The following is a 26414-nucleotide window of genomic DNA, read 5'->3' as shown; positions in this document are numbered from 1 at the left end:
TGTGTCCGCCCCTGCCCGCAGCCCACCTCAGCCCCCCTCCTCCTCCCTGCCCCCCCACCCCCCACCTGCACAGTTTAGGTCCAAACTGGTCTTTTTAATTTCTTTCCAATTTTTTTTTCCTTTTTTTTTTTTTATACAGTTAAACCGAGGGGAACCAACAACTGATTAAAAACGCCTGTCCCAGCCCCCCCCCGGCCAGCCCCCCCCCAAACCAGGCTGGGGAACAAGCTTTGGTAGAGATGGGCTCACCCCCACCAGGGACCTTACCGCTGTCCCAGGGCGGGGGGGGGGGCTGCATCCTGCTCAGCACTGGATGGACCAGGACACCCCCCCCCCCCAACCCCGCCGGGGCCACCTCCTCCCACCCCAGGACAACAAAATAAATAAATAAATCCAAGCGGAGGGAGGCGGGACGCATCGGCCCCAAACCGCTGCCTGTCCCCCCCCCGCCACCATCTTGGGGGAGGGGAGGGGGCGACCGGCCCCCCCCCAGCCCCATAAGGCTCCCATGGGAATAGCAGCTTCCCCATCCCGCTGGCCCCATCGCCCCACGGCTGGATCCAGCCCCCGGCATCTCCCGGGGGGGGGGGGGGGCGTGGGGGGCTGGGGGGGAGCTGGAGCTGGTCCCTAACTGTCCGAGGAGCCCCCGTCACCCTCCTTCAGCTCCTGGCTGCTCTCCACCTCTTCGGGAATATCCTGCATCCTCAGGAAATCTATGGAAAAACAGCAGGTTAACCCCCTCCCCCGTCCTGGGAAAAGCGGGTGCCCAGGGCTGGCTCCTGTGCCCCCCCCCACCCCCACCCCCGGGACCCACCTCGGGGGCTGGCGGGGGGGGAGTGGCGGCTCCCCAAGCCCTCGTCCTCCAGCAGCGCGTCCAGGGCATCCTCGCCTTCCCGCAGCCGGTCGGGATCGCCCCCCCGGTAATCCAGCTCCTCCCGGGGGCAGGGGGCGAAGGCAGGGTGGTGGTAGGAGAGGCTGGCGGGGTGGGGGCCGTGGCTCAGCTGCTGAGAGAGAAGGCGGGGGGGGGGGGGGGGGGCGGTCAGGCCTGCACCCCCGTGTCCCCCAACATGGGGGGGGGGGGGGGGGCGGGGGCTGAGGCCAGACATACTCATGTCAACGTATCCTTCACCCCCCGCCACTGCCTCCCCGCACGGCCCACCCCGGCGGGCTGAGGTTGGATGCACTCGTGCCACGCCTGACTGCATCCCTCCCACCCCCACCTCCTCCCCACACCCCCCACCGCGGGGGGCTGAGGCCGGATGCATTCATGTCACGGATATGTTCATGTCACAGATGCACTTGTGTCACGCGTCAGCACATCTATTTTTTTTCCCCTGCTGCCACTTCCCCAGGGCCCGACCCGGGTGGGCTGAGGCCAGATGCGCTTGTGTCACACATGTGCCCATCGCTCCCCCCTGCCCTGACCCCAAATCTGGGTGGGCTGGGGCTGGACAAACTTGTGTCACACATGAGCCCACTGTCCCCCTGTCCAGAGCCCAAATCCAGGTGGGCTGAGGCCGGATGCACTCGTGTCACACATGAGCCCACTGTCCCCCCTTGCCCAGACACCAAACCCGTGTGGGCTGAGGCCGGATGCACTCATGTCACACATGAGCCCATTGCTCCCCCCTGCCCTGACCCCAAACCCAGGTGGGCTGAGGCCGGACGCACTCGTGTCACACGCTGAGCCCCCCGTGCCCCTACCTGGGGCGGGGTGAAGCTGAGATAGAGCGCGTCCCCAGCCGGCAGACTCCTGCGCCGTGGGTCCGTCCCGCGGCGTCCCCGCGCGCCACCCTCCTGCCGCAGGGCACCCAGCTGCCGCCGGGCATCCTCCAGCTCCCGCTCCAGCCGGGCGCGCTCCTGCTCGCTGTCCCGCAGCCGCGTCTCCAGCGCCGCCGCCTCCTGCGCCCGCTCCTGGCAGAGCTGCCGGCAGCGCCCCAGCTCCTCCTGCAGCAGCCCGTGTTGCCGCTGCAGCAGCGCCAGCTCCGTGGTGCCCGGCTTCTCGCCCACCCGTGCCGCCGGCTCGGGCGCTGCCGGCTGGGAACCGCGGCGCGACGGCTTCTCCGCGCCCTCCTGCAGCTGCAGCTCCAGCAGCGTGTCCTGCTGGCTCACCACGGCCTGCGGGGAGGGGGGCGGCAGCGTGGGCAGGGGGCATGGGCAGGGGGGTGTGGGCGGGGGGAGTACGGGCAGGGGGCAGCCGGGGGGTGGACATGGGGGTTTTGGCAGGGGGAGGGCAGTGGTGTGGGCAGGGGGCAGCCAGGGGGGTGGGCATGGGGGTGGGCAGGGCAGGGGCCAGCTGGGGGGTGGGTGGGGGGTATGGGCAGGGGGTGTATGAGCAGGGGGCAGGCAGAGGGGTGTGGGCAGGGGGGTGTATATGGGCAGTGGGTGTATACGGGCAGGGGGATACCGGCAGGGGGATACGGGCAGGGGGCAGCACTGTGGGCAGGGGGATGTATGTAGGTAGGAGAATGTAAGTGGGCAGGGGGATATGGGCAGGGGGATGCAGGCAGGAGCGCAGGCAGGGGGATGGATGGATGTAGGCAGGGGGATGTGGGCAGCGGGCTGCTAGGTTGCCCCCCCCTCCCCACAGTGTGCCCCCCCCCCAACCTGGAGGCTGTGCAGGAGCGTGTAGAGGTTCACCAGCCGCTGGTTGATCTCCTGGGGGGGGGAGGGGGGGATGGTGAGCCCCCGTGACCCAGCACGGGGAAACTGAGGCACGCTGGCCCCACGGGGAGGGAGCTGGCGCCCTCCCCCCTCCCGCCCCCCCTTACCTCCTGGGGTACCCTCTGCAGGAGCTGGTTGCCGTTCCCATCCTACGGAGAGACACCAGTGACACCGCGGTGGCCCTGGCACGGGCTGGGGGTGCCCCCCCGGCGCGCCCCCCACCCTCCCCCCACTCACCCGCTGCCCAGCATCTGAATCCGCCCTGCAGAACTCCAGGGAGCCATTGAAGCTGCTGGCGTCGCCGTCTGCAGGGAGAGGCAGGGGTGAGCCCCGTCGCAGCCCCGGGGGGGCCCCAGCCGGGTGCAGCCCCCAGCCCCAGCTGGCACGTGTCCCCCAGCCCCCCCGCCCCCCCCCCCTTACTGCTGGCGCCGGGGCTGGGGCAGCTCTCGGCTTCGGCGAGGTTGTTCTGGTCCCGGTCCCGTCCGGAGCTGGTGAATATTTCCTTCAGGCACTCCACTGCGGGGAAGTGCAGGATGAGCCCCACGCCACGGCGGGGGGACCCCACACCACTGGGGGGGACCCCAGCCCCGTGCCTCAGTTTCCCCATCCAGAGCATCGCCATCCCAGAGCATCCCGGCGTGTCCCAGTGGATCCGAACCTTCCCGGATGGCGTCGTGCATCAGCTTCTCCCCTCGGGAACCCTCGGCTGAGTCGGAATGGAAGAGGGTGCGGGGGGCCAGGGTGGGCGAGGACTCCTCGCAGCCGCTAGCCAGGGCCAGCATGTCGGCGAAGAGCCCCACCTTCTCCTCCAGCAGCGCCGTGATCTTCCGATCGTGCTGCAGGATACGGTCTGCGGGGGGGGGGACAAGTACGGATGGGGGGGCGAGTGTAGATGGGGGGATGAGTGCGGATGGGGGGGGACGAGTACGGATGGAGGGGATGGGGGGGACGAGTACGGATGGGGGGACGAGTGTAGATGGGGGGATGAGTACGGATGGGGGGGACGGGGGGACGAGTACGGATGGGGGGACGAGTGTAGATGGGGGGACGAGTACGGATGGGGGGGCACGAGTACGGATGGGGGGGGACGAGTACGGATGGGGGCGCTGGATGGGGACCCCCGCGGCCCCAGCACCCACCTTTCAGCTTGCGCAAGGACGCTTCGATCTCTGTCTCAATCAGGGGAAAATCCTGGCGGCTGGGGCAGCTGGAAGGGAACGGGGGGGCTGTTGCTCAGAGCTGGGACCCCCCAACTCCATCACACCCTTCCCACCGGCCGCATCCTGCCCACGCTCAGCAACCCCAGCCCCCAGCTGCACCCCCCTCCCCCCTCCCCATCGCGCACACCGACCCCCCCGGCACTCACAGGCTGACCGTCTGCTGGATGACCTTCATCCAGTTGTTGCGGTCGTCGCGGGAGGCGGCGTGGACCTCGTACATCTCCGGCGGCGCGGCGCTGATGAGGAACATCCCCTTCTCCTGGTTGGCAATGTCCCGCACGATGAGGTTTTGCAGGGAGATGACGGCCGGCTTATCCTGAGGGGCAGGGGACAGGGTCACCATGCCAGCCCGGCCGCGGCGGGGGCTGGGATGTGGGGGGGGGCTCACCAGCATGGGGAAGGTGTATTTTTGGTCCTTCTCCTGCAGGAAGATCAGGACGTCCGTCATCAGTAGCACCAGGACGTCTGGGAGGGAGCGCAGGGACGTCAGACGCTGGGGTGGGCACCAGCTGGTGGCATGTCCCACCCCACAGAACCCCAGGGTCCCCTTGGTCCCAGGGCTGCTCCCAAATTTTTCCATGGAGGGGGAGGGCACCCCCGCACCCCTGTGCCCTGGCAACCCGCTCCATGGGCACCCCCATCCCCTAGTACCCCCCCAACCCCCAGCACCCTGCACGTTGGCATCTCCACCCCCGCGTACCCCCACCTCCTGGCACCCCTGTACCCCATCACACCCAGGTACCCTCATCCCCTGGTACCCCAGCCCCACCCCCCGCCAGCGTCCCCCAGTGCAGGCACCCTCATCCTCTGGCATCTTCCATCCCTTGGCACTGTGGTCCCTGGCGGTCCCATCCTCAGGTACCTCCAGTCCCCTGTACCCCATTCTTCGGCACTCGGCTCCCCCAGCACCCCCAGCCCCTGGCACCCCCACCCCACAGCACCTTGGTCCCACACTCCCCAGCCCCTGGTCCCTGAGCATCCTCATCCCCTGGTACACCCACCCCCCAGCATCCCCAGCCCCTGGCACCCTGGGCATCCCCAGCCCCTGGCACCCCCACCCCACAGCACCTTGGTCCCCCAGCACCCCCATCCCCTGGCATCTCTCCCACCTGTGCCCCAGTTCCCCCCACAGCACCCCAGTCCCCCACCTTTGAAGCGCCCGGCTGCCGTCTTCCAGAGCATGCAGCCGCTGTGCACCAGCTTACGCCGCAGGAGCTCGTCCTTGCCGAAAACGCCGGCGCGGCTCTCCCACGGCAGCTGCACCTTGGCGCGGCCGTCCACGCGCCGGTAGACATCCCACAGCCGCGCGTTCATCTCGCACGTGTGCACCTCCTCGTTGATGGAGGAGATCAGCTCCTTCACCAGCTTCAGCGCTCGCGACAGGTCCGCGGAGTCACCCTCGTTGTCTGGGATGAAGGGTTGGGGGGGCACGCGGTCAGGGCTGGACCCCCCCCCCCCAGCACGGGTGGTCGCCCGCCCGCCCCCAGCCCTGTTACCTTTGGAGTTCTTCAGGATGCGCTCGATGAGCACCGGGTACTTGGTGATCCTCTGCGTCACCAGCAAGATGCACTCGGGCACCCCGTGACGTCGGAGCAGCGGGGACCGCGTCATCCTCTGGCCAGCCGGCGGGAGGGGGGGAAGCACAGGGCACCCCGTTAGCAGTGACCGGCATCGCGGGGCTCATAACCATGTTAAAAGGCATTAGGGAGAGACGCCCAGCTGGGGAAACTGAGGCACGGGGTTGGCAGAAGGGTCTTGCAGCAGGGTATGAAGCCCGGAGGCAGCAGGGAGACCCCAAGACCCATCCTGGGGGTCCCTCCGGAGCCGTGCAGGGATGAGGGGCGCTCACCCGGATGAACTGCTGGAAGCGCTTGTCACGGGCGAGCAGGTCCTTGTACTCCTTCACAGCCTTGGTGTGCTTGCTGCAGAACTCGGAGTAGGCTTTCTTCAGCTGCTCCGCGCTGGCCCCCGAAAACTGGGCAGGGGGAGAGGAGGGGACGTCAGCCAACCCATATCCCCCCCCCACCCAACAGCACCCGCCGTCCCCACGCCGTCCCCACCTGGTTGACGAGGATGTCCCCCAGGCGGTTGATGACAAAGTTCTTGTTGCTGTCATGGGCCAGGGACTCCCTGCGACGCTCCAGGAGCTGCGCCAGGAACCGCTCGTGGATCTGGCTCAGCTCGTCCACGCAGGGGAAGATCTTCTGCACCGTGGCCGGGTCCACCTGCAGATCCTCCAGCATGGCCTTGCGGAACATGGTGGCCATGATCTTCAGCGTGCGGACGTGGTGCATCTCCGTCTGGATCAGCTCTGCAGGGGGGGGGGGGATGAGAGGGCGCAGCCACCGCGGCAGGTCCCAGCCTGCTCTGTGCCACGGGGACAGTGCTGTGCCCTGTCCCCACCTCCTGGTGTCCCCTGTCTCTCCATCGCAGCGTCCCCTACCACATCCCCATCTCTTCATCCCCATCCCTGCGTCCCACACCCATCCCTATGTCCCCTTCCTTGTCCCTGTGTCCCCATCCCTGCATCCCTGACGTGTCCCTGTGCCCCACACCATGTCCCCACATTCCCCATCCCTCCACCCCCATCCCTGTGTCCCCTTCCCTGCATCCCTGACGTGTCCCTGTGCCCCACACCGTGTCCCCACATCCCCCATCCCTCCACCCCCATCCCTGTGTCCCCTTCCCTGCATCCCTGACGTGTCCCTGTGCCCCACACCGTGTCCCCACATCCCCCATCCCTCCACCCCCATCCCTGTGTCCCCTACCTTGTCCCTGTGTCCCCATCTCTGCACTTAACATGTCCCTGTGTCCCCCGTCTCTGCATCCCCCTCTCCTCATCTCTGACCTGTCCCTGCGTCCCCATCTCTTCATCCCCATCCTTGTGTCCCCTACCCTGTCCCTGTGTCCCCCCCTCCTCCTCCCCATGTCCCTGCCCCTCTGACCCACCCCACACCCCCTACACCGTCCCCACGTCCCGTGCACCCCCATCCCTGCAGCTCTGACCCATCCCTGCGCCCCCTAACCCATCCCTCCATCCCCAACTCAACCTGTCCCCCTTGTCCCGCCCCGTGTCCCCCGTGTCCCCTCACCGTAGATGACATCCTGGCGCTTCATGACGTCCATCTTGTGCTGCTGCAGGTAGCTGTTGTCCACGGCCAAGCTCCAGGAATCCGCCTCAAAGTCCTTCCCGTCCGTCTCGAAGTCGCTCATCAGCTGGTTGAGGATGACATCGGGGCCTGCGCGGGAGGGTGGTGGGAGGTGGGGGTGGCCCTGCGCCCCCCTGTCCCCCCCCTGTCCCCCCAACCCCGACGGGTCCCCACCTTCGTCGATGAGCGACTCAACGGAGAGCGTGCGGTTGCGCATGTTGAGGGAATCCGTGGACTGGGACAGGATCCGCCGGATCCCCAGGGGGGACTCATCGTTGAAGGTCCTGGGGGGGGGTAGGACATGACGAGGACACTGTGGGGACAGCCCTGGAACCCTCTGTCCCCGTTCTCCCCCCCACTTACCCCGCGATGTTGGTGGTGGAGACGCTCTTGGAGAGGGAGAGGGACGGGCGGCCGCGGCGGGGACCCAGCAGCGTCTGGCGGAAGCTCTCCGAGGGGTAGATGGCCGAGTTGGGGCGCTCCCGGACGGCAGCTATGGCGGGGGCGGGGGGAATGACACACATTGGGGGGTCACCGCCGTGATCCCCACTGTCACCCCCCTGGCTGCACACCGTGTCCCCCCTACCCAAAGGGGACACCCTGATACAGCGTCCCCCTGCAGGGACGCATCCCCCAGCCCTCCTGGGGGTGTCCCCGCAGTCGGGGGGTGTCCCCGCAGCCGGGAGAGGGACATGGCCCTGCCCCGACACCTCGGTGACAGGCAGCTGGGGGGGGGGGAGCGCCCACTCACTTTTATTGCGCAGCGAGACCGACTGCAGTGCCGAGCTGTTCTTCAGCAGCGCGGCTTTCTGTTGCTGGGGGAGGGAACGGAGGCGTCACAGCGGGTATCACTGTCCCCATGTCATCGTGCGTGTCCCCCCCACACACCGAAAAGCCTGAAGCGGCTGAGACCGGCCAGCTCGTGTCACTTGTGATGGCCGGGCGGGCGCTCACCTTCTGCTTCACCTTGGTGCAGTTGGGCAGCGTGTCCTTGCAGCGGTTGTGGATGGTGACGTTGCAGGCTGGGGGGGGACGACACAGGGACAGGGAGAGGTGACAACACGGCCACCCCCGGAGATACCCGGAGGATCCCACCCTGGGGGAGCTGCCGGTGCCAGAGCGATGGGAGCAGATGCCGGGGGAATCCGGGTGGATGCGGATTATAGCGGGCGCTGCCAGAGCCGCAGCTGCCCGGGAGCAGCTGAGCCCCCCCGGCACCACCGAGCCCCCCCAGCACCGGAGGACGCGGTGCCCAGCCCAGTGCCACGGGCACAGCGGCTCCATCCGGCACCACAGCGTCACCCACACTGGGGGAGCTGGAAGGAGCCGGTGGTGCCGGCCGCCCTCCACGCCGTGCCGGGGTGGCACGCTGGCGTTTGCCGGGACGCCTCGGAGGAACCCTCCCGGCGTGGGCCTGCCGTGCCCGGCCGGCAAAGCCACCGCGGCCGTTTGGGTACTCACTGGGGCAGATGAGCGCTTCCTTGGCCGTGATGCTCTTGTTGCAGGCGAAGCACATGGTCATGCCGGAGACGGTGATGGTGGTGAAGAGGTGGCCGTTGGTGTAGCGGGCATCCTTCTCCTTGCCCTCCTTCATCTTCTCCTTCTCCTTGCTCTGCCCGGAGAGAGGTGACGGGCGCCTGATGGGACTGCGGCACGGCGGGCGCCCGGCACCACCACCCGGCATGGCCCCCGCTTGCTTCGGGATGCGGCTCATGGCTGCGGGAAGCCGGGGGGGACGGGGGACCACCCGGTCCCCCCCAATGCTCAGGGGGTCCTGCCACCCCGGGGCGGGGAGGACGGGGAGCCGAGCGGCTGGGGAGAAGCCACCCGGCTCGCTCCGCTCGCCCGTGCTTCCCATCATCCCATAACCATGACAACCGGGTGGCTGCGGGAGAACCCCCCCCCAGCACCGCAGCCGCCAGCCCCAATGGGGACGAGATGCGGGGGCCGCGGTGGGGGGGAGGTGATGATGCTCCCCGGCACCCACGGGGGCTGGGGGTACCGCCGGAGCGTCGCAGCCGCCAGCCCTGCGCCTTCCCACCTCCTTTTTTATATCGGAACCGGGCATTTTGGCCCTTTTCCCCCCAAAACAGGGGCTCGGGGGCCAGGTGCCCCCCCCCAGCCCCGGGGATGGTTTTGGGGTCCGGTTTGGGGACGCCGGTGCTGCTGGTGGCTCATGGCTCGTTGTGGTTTTCCCCTGCTGGAAAAGGGGAGCGAGCCGGCATTATCCCGGCGTTATCCCGAGCATCTCAAGAGTGGCCTTGCCCCCCCCCCCGCCCCGCACCCCCCCCAGCACAGAGCTGCCTTTGTGTCCCCCCCAGCCATGGCAGCCGGCCGTGCCTGGCACCGGGGCACCCGCAAACAGACCCTCTCCGCGCCAGCCCCCCCAGATGGCAGCGCTTTGGGTGCCCAAGCCCCCGACCCACAGCTCGGTGATGCCGAAGGGGGTCCTGGTTCCCCTCCCTGCTCCCGACCACCCACCCAGGGGGGGATGGGGGGAGGATGAGGGCCCCCCCGGGAGGCACCAGGGCGGTGGGGAGGAAGGTGAGGAAGACCACAGGAGCCCACGGGACAATGCAATCCCCAGGCAGCGGAGACACCGGGGTGGGGGGCACGCTGCCACGGCCCCCGGGGCGGGGGGCACACGCCAGGGGTCACGGGGAGCCGGGGGTGGGGGGGCTCGGGGGCTCACCCGCTCGCCGCAGAGGGGTCTCTCCGCCTCCCCATCCACTGGGAACGGGGCGCAGAAGCAGCAGCACATCCTGGCCCCGCAGCCCCCGGCCCCGCCGCCCCCCCCGGCCCCGCCGCCCCCGGCCCCGCAGCGGCGCCTCGGAGCCTCCAGCCGCAGCATCTGCCCCGCTCCGCGATTGTTCCCGGGCCTGGTGGCTTTTTTCGCTTTGCTTTTTCCTTTTTTTTTTTTTCCCCTGGTTTGTTTTTTTTACTTTTTTTGGCCTTTCCTCTTTTTTTTGCCTTTTTTTGTCTTTTTTCTGCTTCACTTTTTTCTTTTTGTTTTCCTTTTCCCCTTACTTTTTTCCTTGGCTTTCCTTTTTTCTTTCTTTTTCATGTTTTCCTTTTTTGACCTGCTTTTCTTTTTTCTTGTTTTGGCCTTTTCCTCTTTCTTTTCCTTTCATTTCTTGTGCTTTTCCCCTTTTCCTCTGCTTTTTTCTCCCCTTTTCCTCGCTTTTTTCCCCTTTTCCTCTGCTTTTTTCTTCCCTTTTCCTCGCTTTTTTCCCCTTTTCCTCTGCTTTTTTCTTCCCTTTTCCTCGCTTTTTTCCCTTTTCCTCTGCTTTTTTCTCCCATTTTCCTTGCTTTTTTTCCCTTTTCCTCTGCTTTTTTCTCCCCTTTTCCTCTCCTCCACTGTTTTCTCCCCTCTTCTTTCCTTTTTCCCCTTTTCTTCCCTTTTTCTCCACTTTCTTCCCTTCCCCTCCCCCCCCGTTTTCTCCTTTTCTCCCCTTTCTCCCCATTTTCCTGCCCCCATCCCACGCCCACCCCACAAAGAGCCCCCCCCCAGCACAGCCCCAGCCACAGGAACCCCAACCATCACCAGACAAAGGCGGGGGGGGGGGGGGGGGGCGAATCCTTTTCCTGCAGCCATGACTCCCCCACCACCACCAGCAGCACACCAACCCCCCCGGACCCCCACCCTGCCCTGGTCCCCCCACCCTGCCTGGGTGCCCCCCCACTCACAAAGGCCACATGGAGGGGGGGACAGGCGCAAAGCAGTGACGGTGCCATAAAACCCCACAAGGCTTCAGCATCACCCCAGAAATATTGGGGGGGGGGGGGCATGCAGCCCGTCGCCCATCCATAGAGGGGGGTGCACACGGGATGTGATGGGGGGGGGGCATTTCGGAGCAGGACCCTCCATTGGCAGCCCCACATCACGCCTGGTGTGGGACAAAAGGGACCCTCCTGTGCCACCCTGGCGGGGGGGGGGGGCTACAGAGGGTCCCTGCTGCCGGTGGGACATGGTAGGGGGTCACTGGGGGGGGGGGGGGTGACCCCCACCCTGCCCAGACACCTGGGTCTGACAGTGGGTGTCAGGCTGCACCCCAGGCTGTAAATACATGGGGGGGGGGCGGGACACAGCCATGCCACCGCCTCCGTCCCCACGCCCCCCAACACAGAGGGGGCCTGGGGGTCCCCCAGTAAAACCCCCATCAGTGGATACCCCGACGCCAACCCCCCCCCCCAGCACAGCCAACCCCCAACCCCAGCCACGCTCCCCCCCCCGCACCAAACCCCCGGCACTGGGCACCACGGCATCCCCGGGCTGGGGGTTTCGGAGGGTCCCCCGACATCCGCCCCCCCGGCGCTGGTGGGGAGCAAAAAGTTTCTTCGCTTTAACCAGAAACGGGGGTTTTTTGGGGTTAGCTGCTTTTTTATTCCAGCGCTGCGGTGCGACGCCTACAGCGGGTGTATTTCTGCTGGCACCGCCGCCGTCGCCCAAGATAGTCCGTTCCTCTTCCTGCGTGAGAACACCCCCCCACACCCCAAAACTCCAGCCAGACCTGGGGGGGGGGGAGGCTTTTGGGGTGATGCCAACCCCAGCTGCCACCACCCCACGGTTGCGCGTGCGCGTGTGTCCCCCAAAATCCACCTGCGGCATCACCGCCTCCGTGAGCTGGGGTTGGGGGGCAGCACCCCAGCCCCCCCCCAAAAAAAAAAACCGAAAAAAAACCAACTAAGGTCTGACCTGGGTGATGACTCCTGGCACGGTGTCACGGAGCTGTGGTGGTCCCCTCCTGCTTGGGGACAGTGTCCCCCCCGCCTTGGGGTCAGTCCCGTCCCCCCTCCCCGCCTGCCACCCCGGTGCTGAACAAAGCCAGCGCCATCCCGGCAACAAAAGATGCTGCTGAGCGGGGACCAGACACCCTCCCCCCCCCGGGGCTCCCCCTCGCCCAGAATAGGGGGTGCCCCCCCCCAGACACCCACTGTGCCCCCCCCGAGGCTTAAAGAGCGAGGCTGTGGGGGTACAGCGTGGTGGGCTCCCCCCTACTGTTTTGGGGGGCTCCAGGGAAGGGAAAGAGGGGGGGTGATGGGGTCCCCACTGTCGAAAAGCCACAGTTGGGGGGGGGGCGCGCATGCCATCTGCCGCTGGCACATCACAGCCGGGGGGGGGGGGGGCCGCGGCTGTGTCCCCCCCCCCGCTGCCATGGAGGGGGGGGCCCTGTTTCTCCAGCGGTGACAGCTGGCCGCAGGGCCGGTGGCTGCTCTCCAAGCGCTGCCCCGTCACCGCAGCGGGGGGGTCCCCCCGCCAGCCCCCCCCCCCCCCCGAAGGGCACAGCCCTGGGTGGGGCGAAACACGCTTTGATGAAACTTTCTTTAAACAAAAACCGCCATTTCCCCCCGCCCCCCCCCGCCATGTCCGGCGCAGGAACCAACAACCACTTCCCCACCCCCCCCCGCCAGCTCTGCCACCCTCTCCCATACCCCCCCCCCCCCAACCTGGGGGCTGAGCCCCCCGAGACCCCCCCCCACGGGCGGCTCAGACCTGGCAAACTCGGTGCATGCAAGGGCAGCACGCACCACGTGTGCCCCCCCCCCCCCCCAAAAAAAAAAATCCCCACGTTGGGGTAAACTGAGGCGGGGGGGGCTGAGCTTTGCACGCCCCCCTTGCACGCCCGTCGCCGGAGCACAAAGCCCTGCCAAGCGCCGGCAGCACCAGCTGAATCCCCCCCCCTCGCCCCCCGTTTCGCCACGCCACCAATTGCCACATGCTCCGGGCCCCCCCCCCAAGTCACCGGTAACGGGGACACGCTCTCCCGGGCCGGCGACACCCCCCCCCCCCCCCCCCCGCTCCCCGTGCCTCAGTTTCCCCATCGCCCAAGGGGCGGCTGGCCTTTGTCTGTACCGGGACAATAAAAGCGGGGGGGGACGGGGGGGGGCCACCTCGCTTCCACCCCCTCGGCAGGAGCTGGGGGGGCTTCACCCCCCCCAAAGGCCTCCGGTGGAACCGGGACCGAGGGGGCGGGGGAGTTTGGCCGCCGCTCGGCCCAAAGAGTCGCTGGTGGGATGGTCCGGGGGCGGGGGGCTCCGGGGGGATGGGGGGGCGAGGGCAGGAGCGTTAGGGGCTTCCCAAGAGACCCCGCTACATAACGGGGAGCTGCGCCCCCCCCGCTTTGCCTAGGGACCCCCGCAACCAGCACAACCACCGCGACATCGCTCCGAGCATCCCCCGCCCCCGGCACCCCACAAACGCCCCCCCACGGGTGGGGAAGGGCAGAGCCCCCCCAGCCGGGGGGCAGCGACCCGGGGGGCGGGGGGGGAGGGATGCCCCCCTCCCAAAGCAGGAGCAGGAGGAGGGGGATTCCCTCCCAAAGGGAGCACGGCTGGGGGAGGGGGGGACCCCCGGCGGGACCCACCTTGTCACGCTCGCTCCTCGCCCGGGCCAGCGACTCGATGCGGGACATCTCGGCGGGGCCACCGCGCCGGGGCCCGCCTGGCTCCGCCCGGGGGCGGGTCCCACCGACCCCCCCCCTCCCCCCGCTCTCCCCCCCCTCGGCCTCGTGCTGCCGCCGCTCTTTGTTCGGCCCGGGACCGGCAGCGCCCCCCAGGATCGGGCCCCTCCGCCTGTACAACCGGTTACACCGGCGCCACCCCGGATCCCCCCCTGCCCAGCCCCTGCCCTTCTGCCTCAGTTTCCCCTCCCCGCACGCCCCCAGGGCTGGAACCCCCAAAAAGAAGCTGAAACTCCCATAGGGTTCCAATGGCCGTGGGGCTCCCCAGCCCCCCCCCAGCCCCCCCAGCGCACAGTTTCGGGGTACCACACGAGCCCCATCCCTGTGCCCTGGGCCTGGTGCCGGCTTTTTCCTCCATTTTGGGGCTTTTATCTCCCAAATCGATGCCGGACCCTGACCCCGGGGGCCTGGCGCTTCCCTCCAGCTTATTTTTGGGGGAAAGCTGCTTCCCCACACACCCCCCGCGCCCCCCACGCCGGGAAGTCAGGCTGAAGGTGGCAGTTTGGAAAAATTGTGGGGTTTCTTCCCCCCTTAAAACACCCTTCGGGGAGGACCCCGGCACCAGGAGCCGCGTTAACCGCCAACCGGTTTAATATTAACTCGCCGGCCGGGAGAAGCCAGGATTTATCGGATTTATCCTGCTCGCTGCCAGCGATAACATTACGAGGTTGCCAAGAAAACCCAGGCACCGGGACAGCTCCAAGCCCCGTGGCCAAGGGGGGGCTTTTTGGGGACCCCGTCCCTCCCCAGCGTCACCCAGTGACCCCCAGGGCAGAGCCCCCCACCCACCGTGGGGTTGTGCGGGTGTAAACGGCTCCTTCAGCAAATAAATGTCCCTTTTTCCCGGTATTTCCGTGCCTGGCGGCACTTGACGCTTGCCAAGAGGATGGGGACAAAGCCGCGTGCGTGACCACGGCGAAAAGTCACCGAAGCCACCGAGCCCCGTGAGCTGCCTCGGCTTCGCGGCGGCAACCGGTGCCAGCGGCGAAGGGAAGGGCACGGCGGTGCCGAATCCGGCCTGGCAAAGCCCACGGGACATGGGTGGGTGCAGCCTCACACGGTGGGGATGCACCTGTGCACGGTGGGGGTGCACCCACGTGTGGCACCCGTGCATGGCGGGGATGTATCCACACACAGTGGGGATGCACCCATGCATGGTGGGGATGCACCCGTGCATGGCAGCCATGCATGGCGGGAATACACCCACTCACAGCACCCATGCACGGTGGGGATGCACCCACGTATAGCACCCGTGCACGGTGGGTACACACCAACATGTGGCACCCATGCATGGCAGGGATGCACCCATGCACGGTGGGTACGTACCCACACGTGGCACCCATGCACGGTGGGGATGCACCCACACATGGCGGGGATGCACACATGCACGGTGGGGGATGCACCCATGCACAGCACCCATGCATCGCGGGGATGCACCCATGCAGGTCACCCATGCACAGCGGAGATGTACACATGCACGGTGGGGGATGCACCCATGCGGGGTGGGGGATGCACCCATGCGGGGTGGGGGATGCACCCATGCGGGGTGGGGGATGCGCGCAGCTCCCAGCGCCCTTGGGAGAAGGCACCCGCTGCCCCGCAGCAGGCAGCAGCCCCAGCCAGGGCCCTTGGCCAGTGGCCGCCATGGCTGTTAGCCCAGCACAGGCTCTTGCCTGGTCCGGGCCCCCGTGGCCAAGGCCGGGTTCTAATTAAATCGGGGTCCTGAAAGCAGAAGCAAACCCTGGCCAGGCCGCGCTGAGCACCCGGGGGGGGCGTGGGGGGGATGCGGTCACACTCCTTCCACCCGGAGCCCCTGTCCTTGATTTCTCATTTCCTCCCCGGGCGCCAGCGCCTCCGGCCGTGACCCCAAAACAGCCCCAAACCGACGGAAGGGAACCCCCAACGGGCACCCGGCCCCCGCAGGGCAGGATGAAGCCAGTGGGGAGGCGCGGGGGGCAGCAGAGGGGGTCCGCTGCCTCCCCCCACATGGCGGGGCCAGATGCGGGTGCTGGAAAGCCCCGAGCATCACGTGGGAGCAAGAGGGCGAAGGGGGAAGCGGCGGCGGCTCAGCCATAAAAAGTCAGGCAGGGAGGAGATGGGGGGGCTCCGGCCCAGAGGGGACCCCCACGGCCCCAGGGGGGAGCCGCACAGCCCCCACCCCCTGCCCAAGGACAGAGTGACCCCAGCACCAGCCCCCCCCAAACCTTGTGCCAGGCATCGCGGCGGGATGCAGCTGCCCCGCAGCATCACGGGTCCCTGCGGCTGGAGGTCCCCCCGCCATGCCCCGCAGCCCCCCGGCACCACGCGGGGCCACGAGCCCACCCCAGCGGCGGTGGGGCGAGGCTGGCGGCAGCGACGCCCCAGGACCCTGGCGGGAACCCACGGGACCCTGGTGGGACCCCGGTGGGACCCCGGTGGGACCCCCGGGGCTGAGCCGCTGCCGTGACTCACCCTGGGCGCAGGCCGGCGGTACATGGCGGGGGTCCCCGGGGTGGGGAGGGTGCTGAGTCCCCGAGGCAGCGCGAGCCAGGCCCCGGCGGCCGGGATTATTATTTCTTCCTGAAATAGCACGGTCCCTCCCCTCCGCTGCCGCCCCGGCCGCTTCCCCCCCAGCGCCCAGCGCTCCCCAGCCCCGCGTGGCTCCAGCCTGGACCCCCAGAACGGCACCGGCTGCTCCCTGCTGCCCACGGACCTGCCGGGGTCCCCTCCATTGGGGTCCCCTCTATTGGGTTCTTCTCTACTGGGGTCCCCCCTGCTGGGGACCCCTCTATTGGGTTCTTCTCTACTGGGGACCCCTCTATTGGGGTCCCCTCTATTGGGTTCTTCTCTATTAGGGTCCCCTCTATTGGGTTCTTCTCTATTGGGGTCCCCTCTATTGGGTTCTTCTCTATTAGGGTCCCCTCTGCTGGGGTCCCCTCTATTGGGTTCTTCTCTACTGGGGTCCCCTCTATTGGGGACCCCCATCAAGCCCTGGCACCCCAGCACCCTGGGGACCCATCCCCATCCCCACCACAGCTTCTCTTTGGGACCCCCCGCCCCCACCGCCATGTGGCTGGCGGCACAGCCGAGGGGACACCTGGCGGGATATCGGGTGCCACCCCTGTGCCACCAGCACCGTGGGGACCCTGCTGGGTGGCTTCACCGTGTCCTCCCATCCCTCCTGCCCTGAGCGGCGATGCCAGGGTGGGCGCCCCACTCCCCACCCCAGTCCCCGCTCTGCCTGATGCAATCGCCACGTGTGCGGCTCCGTGTCCCGCTGCCTCGGCCGGGATCGACCCCCTTTCCCATCCACCCAGCCCCCCACCAGTGCCCCCAGCCCCCGAGGACCCTTCTCCCTCCGCTGGAATTTTATAGGACAAACTTGGCAAAGCCCAGACTTGGCGTGACCGCGGCCCCAGCCGCCCTTTCCTCCCGCTCAATACATAAAAATAATATTAAATCCTGGATTTAAAACCATTTGCAGCCCCGGGTTGGCGCCCGGCAGGGTGGGACGAGGACGGGGCCATCCCACCCGGGGGCCCGGCCGTGCTGGGGTGGGTTTTGGCACCCCAACCATGGAGGGGGTGCGTGGCCCCCCAGGATGCCAGGAACAGCTGGCGGCTAATCCGGCCGGCGCAGGCGGGGGCCGAGGTGGGGAGTGGGGGGATTAATGGCTTCGCATGGCGGCAAATTGCAACCCCGGGGGGCCGCCCTGAGGGGGGGGGCAGGGGGGCTCCACCCCCCAGAAGTGGGTGGCAGGGGGGTGGGCGGCAATGCCATGGGGACGCAAAGGTGGCCCCTGTGTCCCCAGGACACTGCGTGCGCTGCTCTGCCTCAGTTTCCCCCCCTTAAGCTTCTGGCCCCGTGGCAGGGGGATGGTGGTGCCCCCCCCCCCCCCCCCCCCCCCCCCATGCCCCAGAGTCAACCAAAACACTCCAGCACCCAACCAGCAGGTTTCTCCTACGAGGAGAAATGGGGAAACTGAGGCACAGGGGGGTCTGGGCAGGGTCCTGCTGCCCTCCGAGCTGGGAAGGAGCAGGAGGAAAATATCCCGAATGGAGGAAGAGCTGCAGGAAACCGCCGGGATGGGGCGGGGGGGCCGGGGGGGCCGCAGGCAGGGAGCTCAGCGCACAAACAAGCGCGCCCGCCGCCAGGAAAAACCTCATTTCCTCGGCCACAGCGGGGGCCGAGCCCAGCCAGCCCCGGGGGGGCGGGGGATGGGGGGCAACCGTCCCCCGTCCATGGTGGGCAGGGGTCCCCGTGTGGCCCCCAGCCCGCCGCTGGGTGCCAGGCCCTGCCGCCGTCCCGAGCGCTGCCGGCTCTGGGTGGAGCGGGACGGTGGGGAGGGGGACGGGGGGGCCACGGCAGCGCCACCGAAACCACAGCACTGGGGCCTCGGCAGGACCCGGTACCCACTGGGCAAGCGCCTTCATCCCCCGTCTCCCCCCCCCCGCCGCCTCCGAGGGCATTTGGGGTGTCGCTCCCCCCACGTCCGTCCCCCCCCTTTAGATCCCGACGTATGAAAACGGTGCCGAGCAGGAGAGGGGAAACTGAGGCACGGCTTCCCAAAGGGCAGAGCGTCAGACCCCCCCGCCCGCCCCCCCGGCGTTTTCGGGGGGCGAATCGCCCCGCCACCCCCTCTGCTGCACCCCCCCCAGCCCCCTACCTTCGTCTTCCCCGTCATCCTCTTGATGAAGCTGAGGGTCCGGCCCAGGGGGGTCTCTTCCCAGCGCTGGCTCCCCGCCTCCCCCGCCAGCTGCCCGCAGCTCCCGGCGCCGAAGCTGCAGGAGATGGAGGATCCAGCCTGGACAATCCCCCTCTGTCCCCAGCCGCCGCGGGGCCGGCAAACAGGGAGGAGCGAGCCCAGCGCCCCGGCTTCTCCGGGGCACAGAGCCCTTCTGTCTACCCCGAGCCCCGCGGGGTGCCCCGGTGGCCCCCCCAGGCTGGTGGCTACAGCCCCTCCTCGGTGACCCCCCTACCGTGTCACCCGTCCTGTAATTTGGGGAGCAGGGCGGTGGTCCTGCTCCGTAGGGGGTGCAGCCCCAAGGTTGTGGGGTGCCACAAGCACAGACCCCCACTTTGCTGGGGGGTCTCTCTCAGGGCTGGCCCTGGCTCCTTGGGGACACCCTCGGCAGGGGACAAGCCACCATGGGTGGGGGACAAGCCACCCTCAGTGGGGGCAAGCCACCACGGGTGGGGGACAAGCCAGCCCCAGCGGGGGACAAGCCACCACGGGTGGGGGACAAGCCAGCCCCAGCGGGGGACAAGCCCTGCTCCCAGCCCATCCCTGGGGACACGGTTGGGGGCAGCTGCAGGGTGCAGGGGCCACTCAGCACCATCCTGTTTGGCCAGGTGGTTCAGGGCCAGCTTGTCCCTGTCCCTGTCCCTGTCCTCGCTTGGGGCTCCCGGCCAGCCCCCAGCGTGCCGATCCCCCGGGAACAAGCGCCCTAATGAAGACGGGAATGGGCTGTGACAGGCGCGGGGGCCCCGTGCCACCGGCACAATGTGATGCCGGGAGGGGGGCCAGGCACCCCAGGGACAGGGGGGGACACCACCTCCTCCGCTCCTGCTGACCCCGATGCCGGGAATGAGTGACGTGCGCCAGGGCTCGGCCGCCCCGTGCCCTCCCTGCAGCCACGAGCCAAAAATTCCCCATTTTGGGGCCATTTTTTTCCTCTCTAACCCTCCCCTGGGGGCTCCCTGGTCCCTCATTCACCCCGGCGCAGGGGTACAACGTGCCCCCCCGGCCCCCACTCACCCATTGACCAGGCTCTGCTGGGAGGCAAAGGGGGAAATTTCTGCAATGGCAAAAGAAAAATGAATTAAAAGTGGGGCCGAAGCGCAGCGAGAGAAGCAGCTCCTTTGGGTGGCGAATCATCCACCGCGGTCCAGGGCTGCTGCGCTGGGGGGATGAGAAATAATGAACTCCGGACAGCAGCACCATCGATTTTGGGTCGTTATTGGGGAGGTTTGAGCAGGGCTGGGGATGCAGCGCCGGGGGGTGCGAGGTGGGTGCTGCCCGGGGGGTCGTGGGTGCTGCCACTCACCGTCTGCGCCGGGGAAGCTGTCGATGATGCTGAGCGATGCTGATTTGGAGAGGGCACAGCCGCCGGCGCTCTGCCTGGCCCGGTACGCCGGCAGCCTCCGCGCATCCTCCTGCCAGTGGCGATGGCGTTGGCATCAGGGTCACCGGCTCCCATCCCTGCCACCCCCTACCCACCCTTTGGCAGGGCCCGGCGGGGTGGCACAGGGCAGTTGCCTGTCCCCAGGGTGGTGCCAGTGCTGGATGGTCCCCAGGCCCCTGGGCCGCCCCTCCCTGCCACTGACCCCCACAATGGAGCTGCTCCCAGGGGATAACACAGCTCGGACAGGAGCATCCCGGCTCCAGGATGATGGCAAAGCCCCGAGGATGAAGGCAAAGCCACCCAGGATGGGGCTTTCCTGGGGACCCCCCATGATCCCCTCTCCCGGGGTCCCCCACCCTCACCCAGGCTGAGGCCCTGAATCCCTTCCCTGCGGCAGGTGCTGGGTGCCAGGAAGGGGGGGGGGGTGTCCTACCTGTGCCCGCTGCACATCGGCCTCATCCTCCTCATCCTGGGAGAGCAGGGACTCCAGGTCGTCGTGGCTGTGGATGAGGGGGACTCGCCGGGGGTCCCGCTGGTGCCGCCCCAGCCCATCCAGCTGCTCCGCGCTGGAGTCCATATCCTCGGGGCTCAGCCCCTTGAGGCTCACACTGCAGCGGGGAGAGGGGACCCTGAGCTTGGGGGGTGTGTGGGGGGTGTCACTGCCACCAAACTGGGACCCCCATCCCCATGGGGTCAGCCTTGCTCTAGCACCCAGCGCTCAGGGCAACCCCATGTGGTCAGGGCCAGGGATGCTCGCTCGTGGGGTGGGGGGATGCTCACCCCTGGGGTGCGGGGATGAGGGGATGCTCGCCCCTGGGATGGGGGGATGCTCGCCCTCAGGTGGGGGGATGAGGGGATGCTCGCCCCTTGGGTGGGGAGATGCTGCATGGAAGACCCCAACCCCTGGATGCAGGGGGCTCGGGAGCAGCGGTGCGAGGGCACGGAGCGGGGGCTGGCTGCGGGGCCGGGGTGGGGACACAGGGCAGGTCACCGCTACCTGAGCTGGCCGTAGCCGGGGACCCCACGCAGCTCCTTGCCCGGCTCCCAGCTGTGCCGGCGGAAGGGGTCCCGGGAGCGGATGGAGGTGCGGAGGGCGCAGGATCGCCGCAACGGCACCCCCCGAAAGTGATCTTCCTCCTCATCCTTCTCCTCCTCCTCCCAGCCGGCCTCGGCGCGGGGGCTGGCAGCGGCGCTGGGCTCCAGGGCCGACATGCAGCGACGTCTCTGGCCCGGGACCCCGCAGAGGGCACCTTCGCAGGGGCCCAGGAAGATGTCGGGACCGTCCATGGCGCGCTCAGTGCCGCACGCTGCGGGAAGGAGGAGCGGAGGTGTCGGGGGCGGCCGGCCAGGCCTTGGCGCGGGGCATGGAACGAGTTGGGGGGGTCTCAGCTGAGCTCTGCAGACCCGCCCCCCCCCCAACCCCAGCTCCCCCCAGATGGCTTTTACAGCCGCTCTCGGAGCTTTAACCAGCCCGTAAAGCTTACGAGGGTCATAAAGAGGAGCTGGCCCCCCCGACTCGTCCCCCCTGCGCTGACCTTGCCGAGCCCCACGCATGGCACGGGGCCCCCCCGAGCCCGCAGTGCCGGCGCCGCGGTGCAGAGCGCTCCCGGGCCCCCAGCCCTGCACAAACAGGGCTGGGGGCCGCGGCTGGCAGGAACACACAGAAACACCCACTCGAGGCCGAGCGGCCCCCGGTTACTCATTAAGCGCCCAGGAATTTGGCTGGGATGAGAGCGGCTCCTCGCCTGCTCGTCTGGGGGGAGCTGAGCAGCGATGGGGTCCCACCACCATGGGGGACCCTGTCAGGATGCAGCCCACCCACCCCAACACAAGAACCCCGAATTTCCACCTCCCCAGGGCGATACATCCCTGCCCCGAGCAGCCGTCCCTCGGGAGAGGATGCTCAGGTTGCCCTGCAAGTCCCTTGGGGACCTGGATTTAGTCTGGTGGCATCCGGCCCCTGCACGTGTGGTCCCAGCCCAGCAGCAGGATGGGACCCAGGGAGCTTTCAGCCTGGTTGTGACCCCCTGTGAAAGGCCACACCTGGCTGGGGAAGCCCCCCAAGCATCCCCACACCCCCCAGCATCCTGATACACTGGGGCTGCCCACGCCAGGTGGCTACAACAGCCTTTAAAGAAAAGCCACTGCGGGGTGCAGCTTGTAGCCCCTCCAAACGCCATCTCCCCATCACGCCCGCTCCGTCCCTGGACCACGTTGCCCCACCCCAAAGCAAATCCCCTTCTCCTGCTGCTGTTGGTGAGATGGAGCCACGACCACAAACCCCAGCAGAGCGCCCCGGTCCCTCTGGTCCAGCCCATCGCTCTGGTCCATGCTGCCCACAGCCCCCAAATCCCGACACCGGTGGCCATGCTGGTGCCCGAGGCGTTCCCAGTGCTGGCACATCCTCCCCCAGCACTGCCCAGTCCCGACTCACCCCGCTGCGCCCGAGCCCCATGGGCAGCCCCACTTGGGACAGGGAGGGAAATGGGATGAGCTCAGCCACTTTCCTGTTTTTTACATTCCCGGCTCAGTCAGCTGATAAAAAACCCCACTTTCCTCTGCATCTGCCTATCATCTGCCCGTCGATCTGCCCAGGAGCGGACCAGACGAGTGAGCAGCTTTGCCACAAATACAAAAGAATAAATAAATAGTGAAGATAGCATCCATCACGCTCCCGCCGGCGATAAGCACGGCTCTCCCCAAAAGCACACACGGCCGCCTGGCGATTTAAGGGCTCCCAAGCTCCTACAGGTGCTGGTGCCACAAAAGCCATTTGGATGCCCAGGAACTTCCTGGTGTAGCACCAGAAACCAGTTGGAGATCTTGGGGTGTAACCCCAACCCCCTGCGCGCAGGGAGCTGGCAGGACAAGGGATGGGATCCGGCAGCGGCATCGCAGCATCCCCCAAATCAAACCCTGACCTCGGGGTGCACCCCAGCGAGTCACACCAGCCCCATTTATCACCTGCTGGCACCGGGACACCGGCAGCAGCTTCCCACCGGCACGGTAAGCTCCGTGCCGAGATGCTCCGGCAAGAGCCAGGCTCCACCGGCCAGGAGCCCCCGGCTCCCCGCAGCGGGCGAAGCCGGGCACCGAGCCGGCCTCCCGGTCCGTGCTTGTGTTCCAAGCCCCCCCAAAATGTTGGGGAGCACCAGGCGGAGAGCAGCGAGGAGGCTGGGCCCGGTGTCACCCGCCAGCTGCAGGATGGGGACCTGGAGGAGCCCCCTGCCCCGCGCTGAGAACGGCCAACGCTCATCACTGGAGTGTGCGGAGAGGGGTCAGGACCACAGCGGGTCCCCCCCATGCTCCGGGCCAGCACGGGTCCTGGGGACAAGAAGCGTCCCCAGACACCCTGAGGGCACCCAGCCTGTGCACCCAGTCCCAGGAGAGGAAGCAAGAAGCCAGGTCTTCCTCCTTCGAGCCACTCTGACCCCACGCCACCGAGGTGGCTGCCCATCCCGGCACCGGGTGGGACACGGGGTGCCAGCATGTCGCCCCCCATTTATCTCCGGGCACAACTGGGATCCCCAGCACCGGCAAGGATGAACCCTCGGCCACCGGCTTTCCAGGTGGGTGGAAGATGCTCGTGCTGGCCACCACCCTGGGAAACCGAGGTCCGGAGGGATGGGTGACCGGCTGGAGGGTCACAACAGTGACCTTTGGGTCACACCCCACCAGCGCCAGGCGTGGGAGCAGGGACGCAGGTGCCCTGTCCCCACGGTCCCGGGCAAAGGGCAGGGAAGGTGCCGGCGAGTGGCTGGTGGGGGGACGCAGTGGTGGCAGTGGGCGAGGGGGGTGCTGCAGCACCCAGGAGTGGGGACGGTGGCTCCTGGGTGGCTCAGGTCACCCCCCGGGCTGCCAGGGACCCACCTGCGGGTGATGCGGCCGGTGGGCCCCATGGGGCCAGCCCTGCTGGGTGCTCTCCTCCTCTTCCTCCCCCGCTCAGTCCCTGCCTCTTTCACACACAAAATAAACCAGGAACCACTTGGCAAATCGGATCCTTTTCCCTGTTAACCCTTTGCCCTGCACCACACAGATCCTCTGCACCGTCCCCACCAAGGGACACACGCTCCCCTCCTCATGGGGCACCCCAAATCCAGCCTTGCTCCCCCTTTCCCTCCTCCCTGACCCATCAGCCGCAGCTCTGCGCCGGGCTGTGGGTGCCCTCGGCACGGAGCAACCCTCCCATTTCCTTCTCCACCGATTTTGGGGTCCGAGAACACCCTTAGGGTGCCCCTCGTGCCCCTTCCCAACTCCCAGTCATCCTTCCCGTGCCAGCCGGTGGGACTTACGGATAATCCACCGCCCGCTGTAGTGACAAGCAGGAGCTGGGCAACCCCAAAGCACCATAAGGCCAGGCGCATTACTCCGTGCCTCAGTTTCCCCGTCTCCCCAAAGTGGTGGTTTCCTCCATCCCAGTTAGCTTTGGCACTGGCGCAGCCGCACTTTTCCAAGCCTGCACAAGCCGCTGCCAGCTCGGGGAGCAGCGTGCCGTGCTGAGGAGGGCACCCAAGAGGAGGGCACCCAAGAGGAGGGCACCCAAGGCTGCGACGAGGGCGACAAGGGCAGGGTGAGCAGTGACTCAGGCTGCCCACACAGCACAGGCTGCTCGCACCGGCTCCGCGTTAACCCTTCACACCGGACCTCGGCTACAACAAACCGCCGGGATCGGGCGATGCCGGAAGGATTACGCACCTTGGACAAACCCAGCAGGGCTGGATCCAGGAGGGATTTCATTTCCTGGGAAAAGCCACCACCAAACGCAGGTGGAGCAAACCATCCCCGTGCCAGAGGCATCCGTGAGCCATAAACACCCCGGTGCATTTAATCCCCATCTGCCAGAAGCGGCTCGGAAGCTTTGGAAAGCTCCGGCAACCTTTGTTCTGGGTGTCCCAGCGCCGCTGGCACACGAAGCGCCCGATCAGCAGAAGGAAAATAAATAAACGGCCTCTCGCCACGCACGGGCACAGCCCTGGTCCCCCACCCCGGAGCCAGCCTGTCCCTTGGCCCCGTCTCTCCGCTCGATATTCCTCAGGCTAAGGCTTCAGCCCGCCCGGACCGTGTTTGTTTCACACAGGTGGCACCAGGGACCTTTGCGCGACTTTCCGGAGCGGTGCCAGGAGGTGACACCTGCCTGGGGCGGCCGGGAGCGGAGCTGGCACGGCTGGTGCCCTGCCCTGCCTCGTGGGGAGGGAAACCGCAGCGGCCGGGCGGTGGAACAAGCTCCAAAGTTTTTTTCGGAAACCATCAGGAATTTAGTCGGGATTATTATCCCGGGGCTGGGGCTCAGGGAACCAGCCCTTTCCCAGCTCACACGCTGGCTGTGGGGCTGCACGGGAGCTCGGCAGCCCTCCTGGCTCCTGGTTTCCAAGCGCCTGAGGCGAGGACCAAAACACTATCCGTATTTCCAAGGGTTTTCTGGAACTGGCCCTTTCCCCAGGGTGCCGGGGCACAGGAGGGCCAGGCACGGGCGTCCTCCAGGCTCTCGTCCCACTCTGAAGCCCTACCACGGGCACACCAGCGTCACGTTGGTCCATGACTGGCATTCCCAGCGCCAGCCCAACTCCAGGCTCAAAGAAGAGCGCTACGATCAGAAATACAACAGACAGCTCCTCGGCGTCGGCTTCCCCTCAAACCCTCCCAGCCTGCCCTCCAAAACCCGTCCCAGAGCAGGCAGAACAGCCTTACCTCTCAGCCTGGCGAGGAAAATCCGTGGCCGGGCACATCCCGGCGGGCTGCGCCAGCCAGCCCCGCTGGCACAAAGCTCCCGCACCTCCCTGAAAGTTTCTTGAGCATCAAACAGCCACCGTGTCCCTAACCCGGCCGGCTGCGACGCTCGCCAGGCCAAACAAAGGGTGCAACCGGTGGCAGCGAAGGTTGGGGAGAGGGGGTGAGGAATCCCGGCTTGGAAACATTGTTCTGGTAACAAAGGCACAGTGTTCGCTCCGGCACGGCCCCGCGATTTCTATCCACCAACACGAAATTCTCGGCTGCCACCAGTGCCAGGGAGCGGGCTCCAACGTGTGGCCCGGACCGGGCTGTGCGGTGCCACCAGCCACCACGGAGCCCCTGCCCAGATCGCAGGGCAAACAAATCACCCCCCTCTCACCACGTGCGGGTCCCCTCAGCCAAGCCATCGCTGTGCTGCTCCCTCCTCCAGAGGAAAAGCACAAATCCACACCCAACGGGCAGCCACGCTACCGTTTATTTACAACGGTGGAAGAAACCCCCTTATAGCGGCGCTGGGGGCCGTCAGGAAAGCTGGCGCGAGGTGCCAGCTCCCCACATTCCCTCTGCTCCCATTTTTCCATTTATTTTCCTGATGGAGTAACATACTGATTTATTTTCCTGCCTGTACGCCCTTTCAGCTGCTTCTGGAGGCAGCCAGGTGCCTCCAGGCCCTCCCGGTGAAAGCAAAGCAGGTTTCTTCCACGGTGTGCGTTTTACTACAAAGCCATGGGTTCCTCAACAGAGCAACCAGGGGGAAAAAAAAACACAAACCCCAAAGCCACAAACCCCAACCAGCCACACAGCAGCGAACTGCTCAGCGAAACACAGCGGGGCTCCCCGTGCCCCAGCTCGCAAAGAACAGGGCTCTCCAACAGCAGTGGGCAGAGCTCCTGCGCGCAGGGGTTTCGGCAAGGCGGACAGCAGCTGGAAGAGGAGCCCCTGCCCCGGGATTTCCAGGGTTTGAGCAGACTGCAGCAGGCAGGGGCTCCCTTGGCTGAGCGGGGCCTGGGAGGCAGCGCAGACGCCAGAAACGCTGCAGAGCTGCACCCCCACAAATGAGCTCCGCCGGGCGTTAACACGCTCGTG

General features: G+C 67.2%; 1 protein-coding gene across 8 annotated transcripts; it reads right to left on the bottom strand.

Moving 5' to 3' along the window:
• Nucleotides 1–84: 84 nt before the first annotated feature.
• ARHGEF2 (Rho/Rac guanine nucleotide exchange factor 2) lies at nucleotides 85–24393 on the bottom strand. Of its 8 annotated transcripts, none has more exons than XM_080368298.1 (27): nucleotides 24294–24393; nucleotides 20596–20905; nucleotides 20032–20206; nucleotides 19521–19629; nucleotides 19232–19271; nucleotides 18140–18254; nucleotides 8495–8645; nucleotides 7988–8055; nucleotides 7785–7848; nucleotides 7397–7526; nucleotides 7208–7317; nucleotides 6977–7123; nucleotides 5945–6195; nucleotides 5734–5859; nucleotides 5381–5498; nucleotides 5033–5290; nucleotides 4273–4349; nucleotides 4031–4200; nucleotides 3804–3871; nucleotides 3323–3514; nucleotides 3085–3180; nucleotides 2902–2969; nucleotides 2772–2813; nucleotides 2608–2658; nucleotides 1705–2118; nucleotides 815–1004; nucleotides 85–713 (listed from the first exon to the last, which is right to left on the bottom strand). In XM_080368298.1, the coding sequence occupies exons 1-27, from the start codon at nucleotides 24376–24378 to the stop codon at nucleotides 628–630; spliced, it is 3711 nt and encodes a 1236-aa protein (XP_080224424.1). In that variant the 5' UTR covers nucleotides 24379–24393; the 3' UTR covers nucleotides 85–627. The 8 variants fall into 8 exon arrangements, with proteins under 8 accessions (XP_080224424.1, XP_080224426.1, XP_080224423.1 ...); XM_080368300.1 differs by lacking the exon at nucleotides 24294–24393 and adding an exon at nucleotides 23891–24168; XM_080368297.1 differs by lacking the exon at nucleotides 24294–24393 and adding an exon at nucleotides 21880–22006.
• Between the last annotated feature and the right edge of the window lie 2021 nt (nucleotides 24394–26414).

Source organism: Falco punctatus (genome assembly GCF_963210335.1).
Source record: "Falco punctatus genome assembly, chromosome: 18".
NCBI classification, from domain to species: Eukaryota; Metazoa; Chordata; class Aves; order Falconiformes; family Falconidae; genus Falco; species Falco punctatus.
This window is presented reverse-complemented; position numbering and strand designations above follow the sequence as displayed.

Excerpts from the sequence above, each read along its gene's own strand:
- ARHGEF2 (XM_080368297.1), bottom strand. The coding sequence starts at position 21,967 with ATGGCCACCGGTGTCGGGATTTGGGGGCTGTGGGCAGCATGGACCAGA. Across the intron at positions 18,255-19,231 it reads CAGCAGAGCCTGGTCAATGG|CTTCGGCGCCGGGAGCTGCG; the intron begins GTGAGTGGGGGC and ends CATCTCCTGCAG. Across the intron at positions 3,515-3,803 it reads GTCCTTGCGCAAGCTGAAAG|ACCGTATCCTGCAGCACGAT; the intron begins GTGGGTGCTGGG and ends CCCCCCCCGCAG.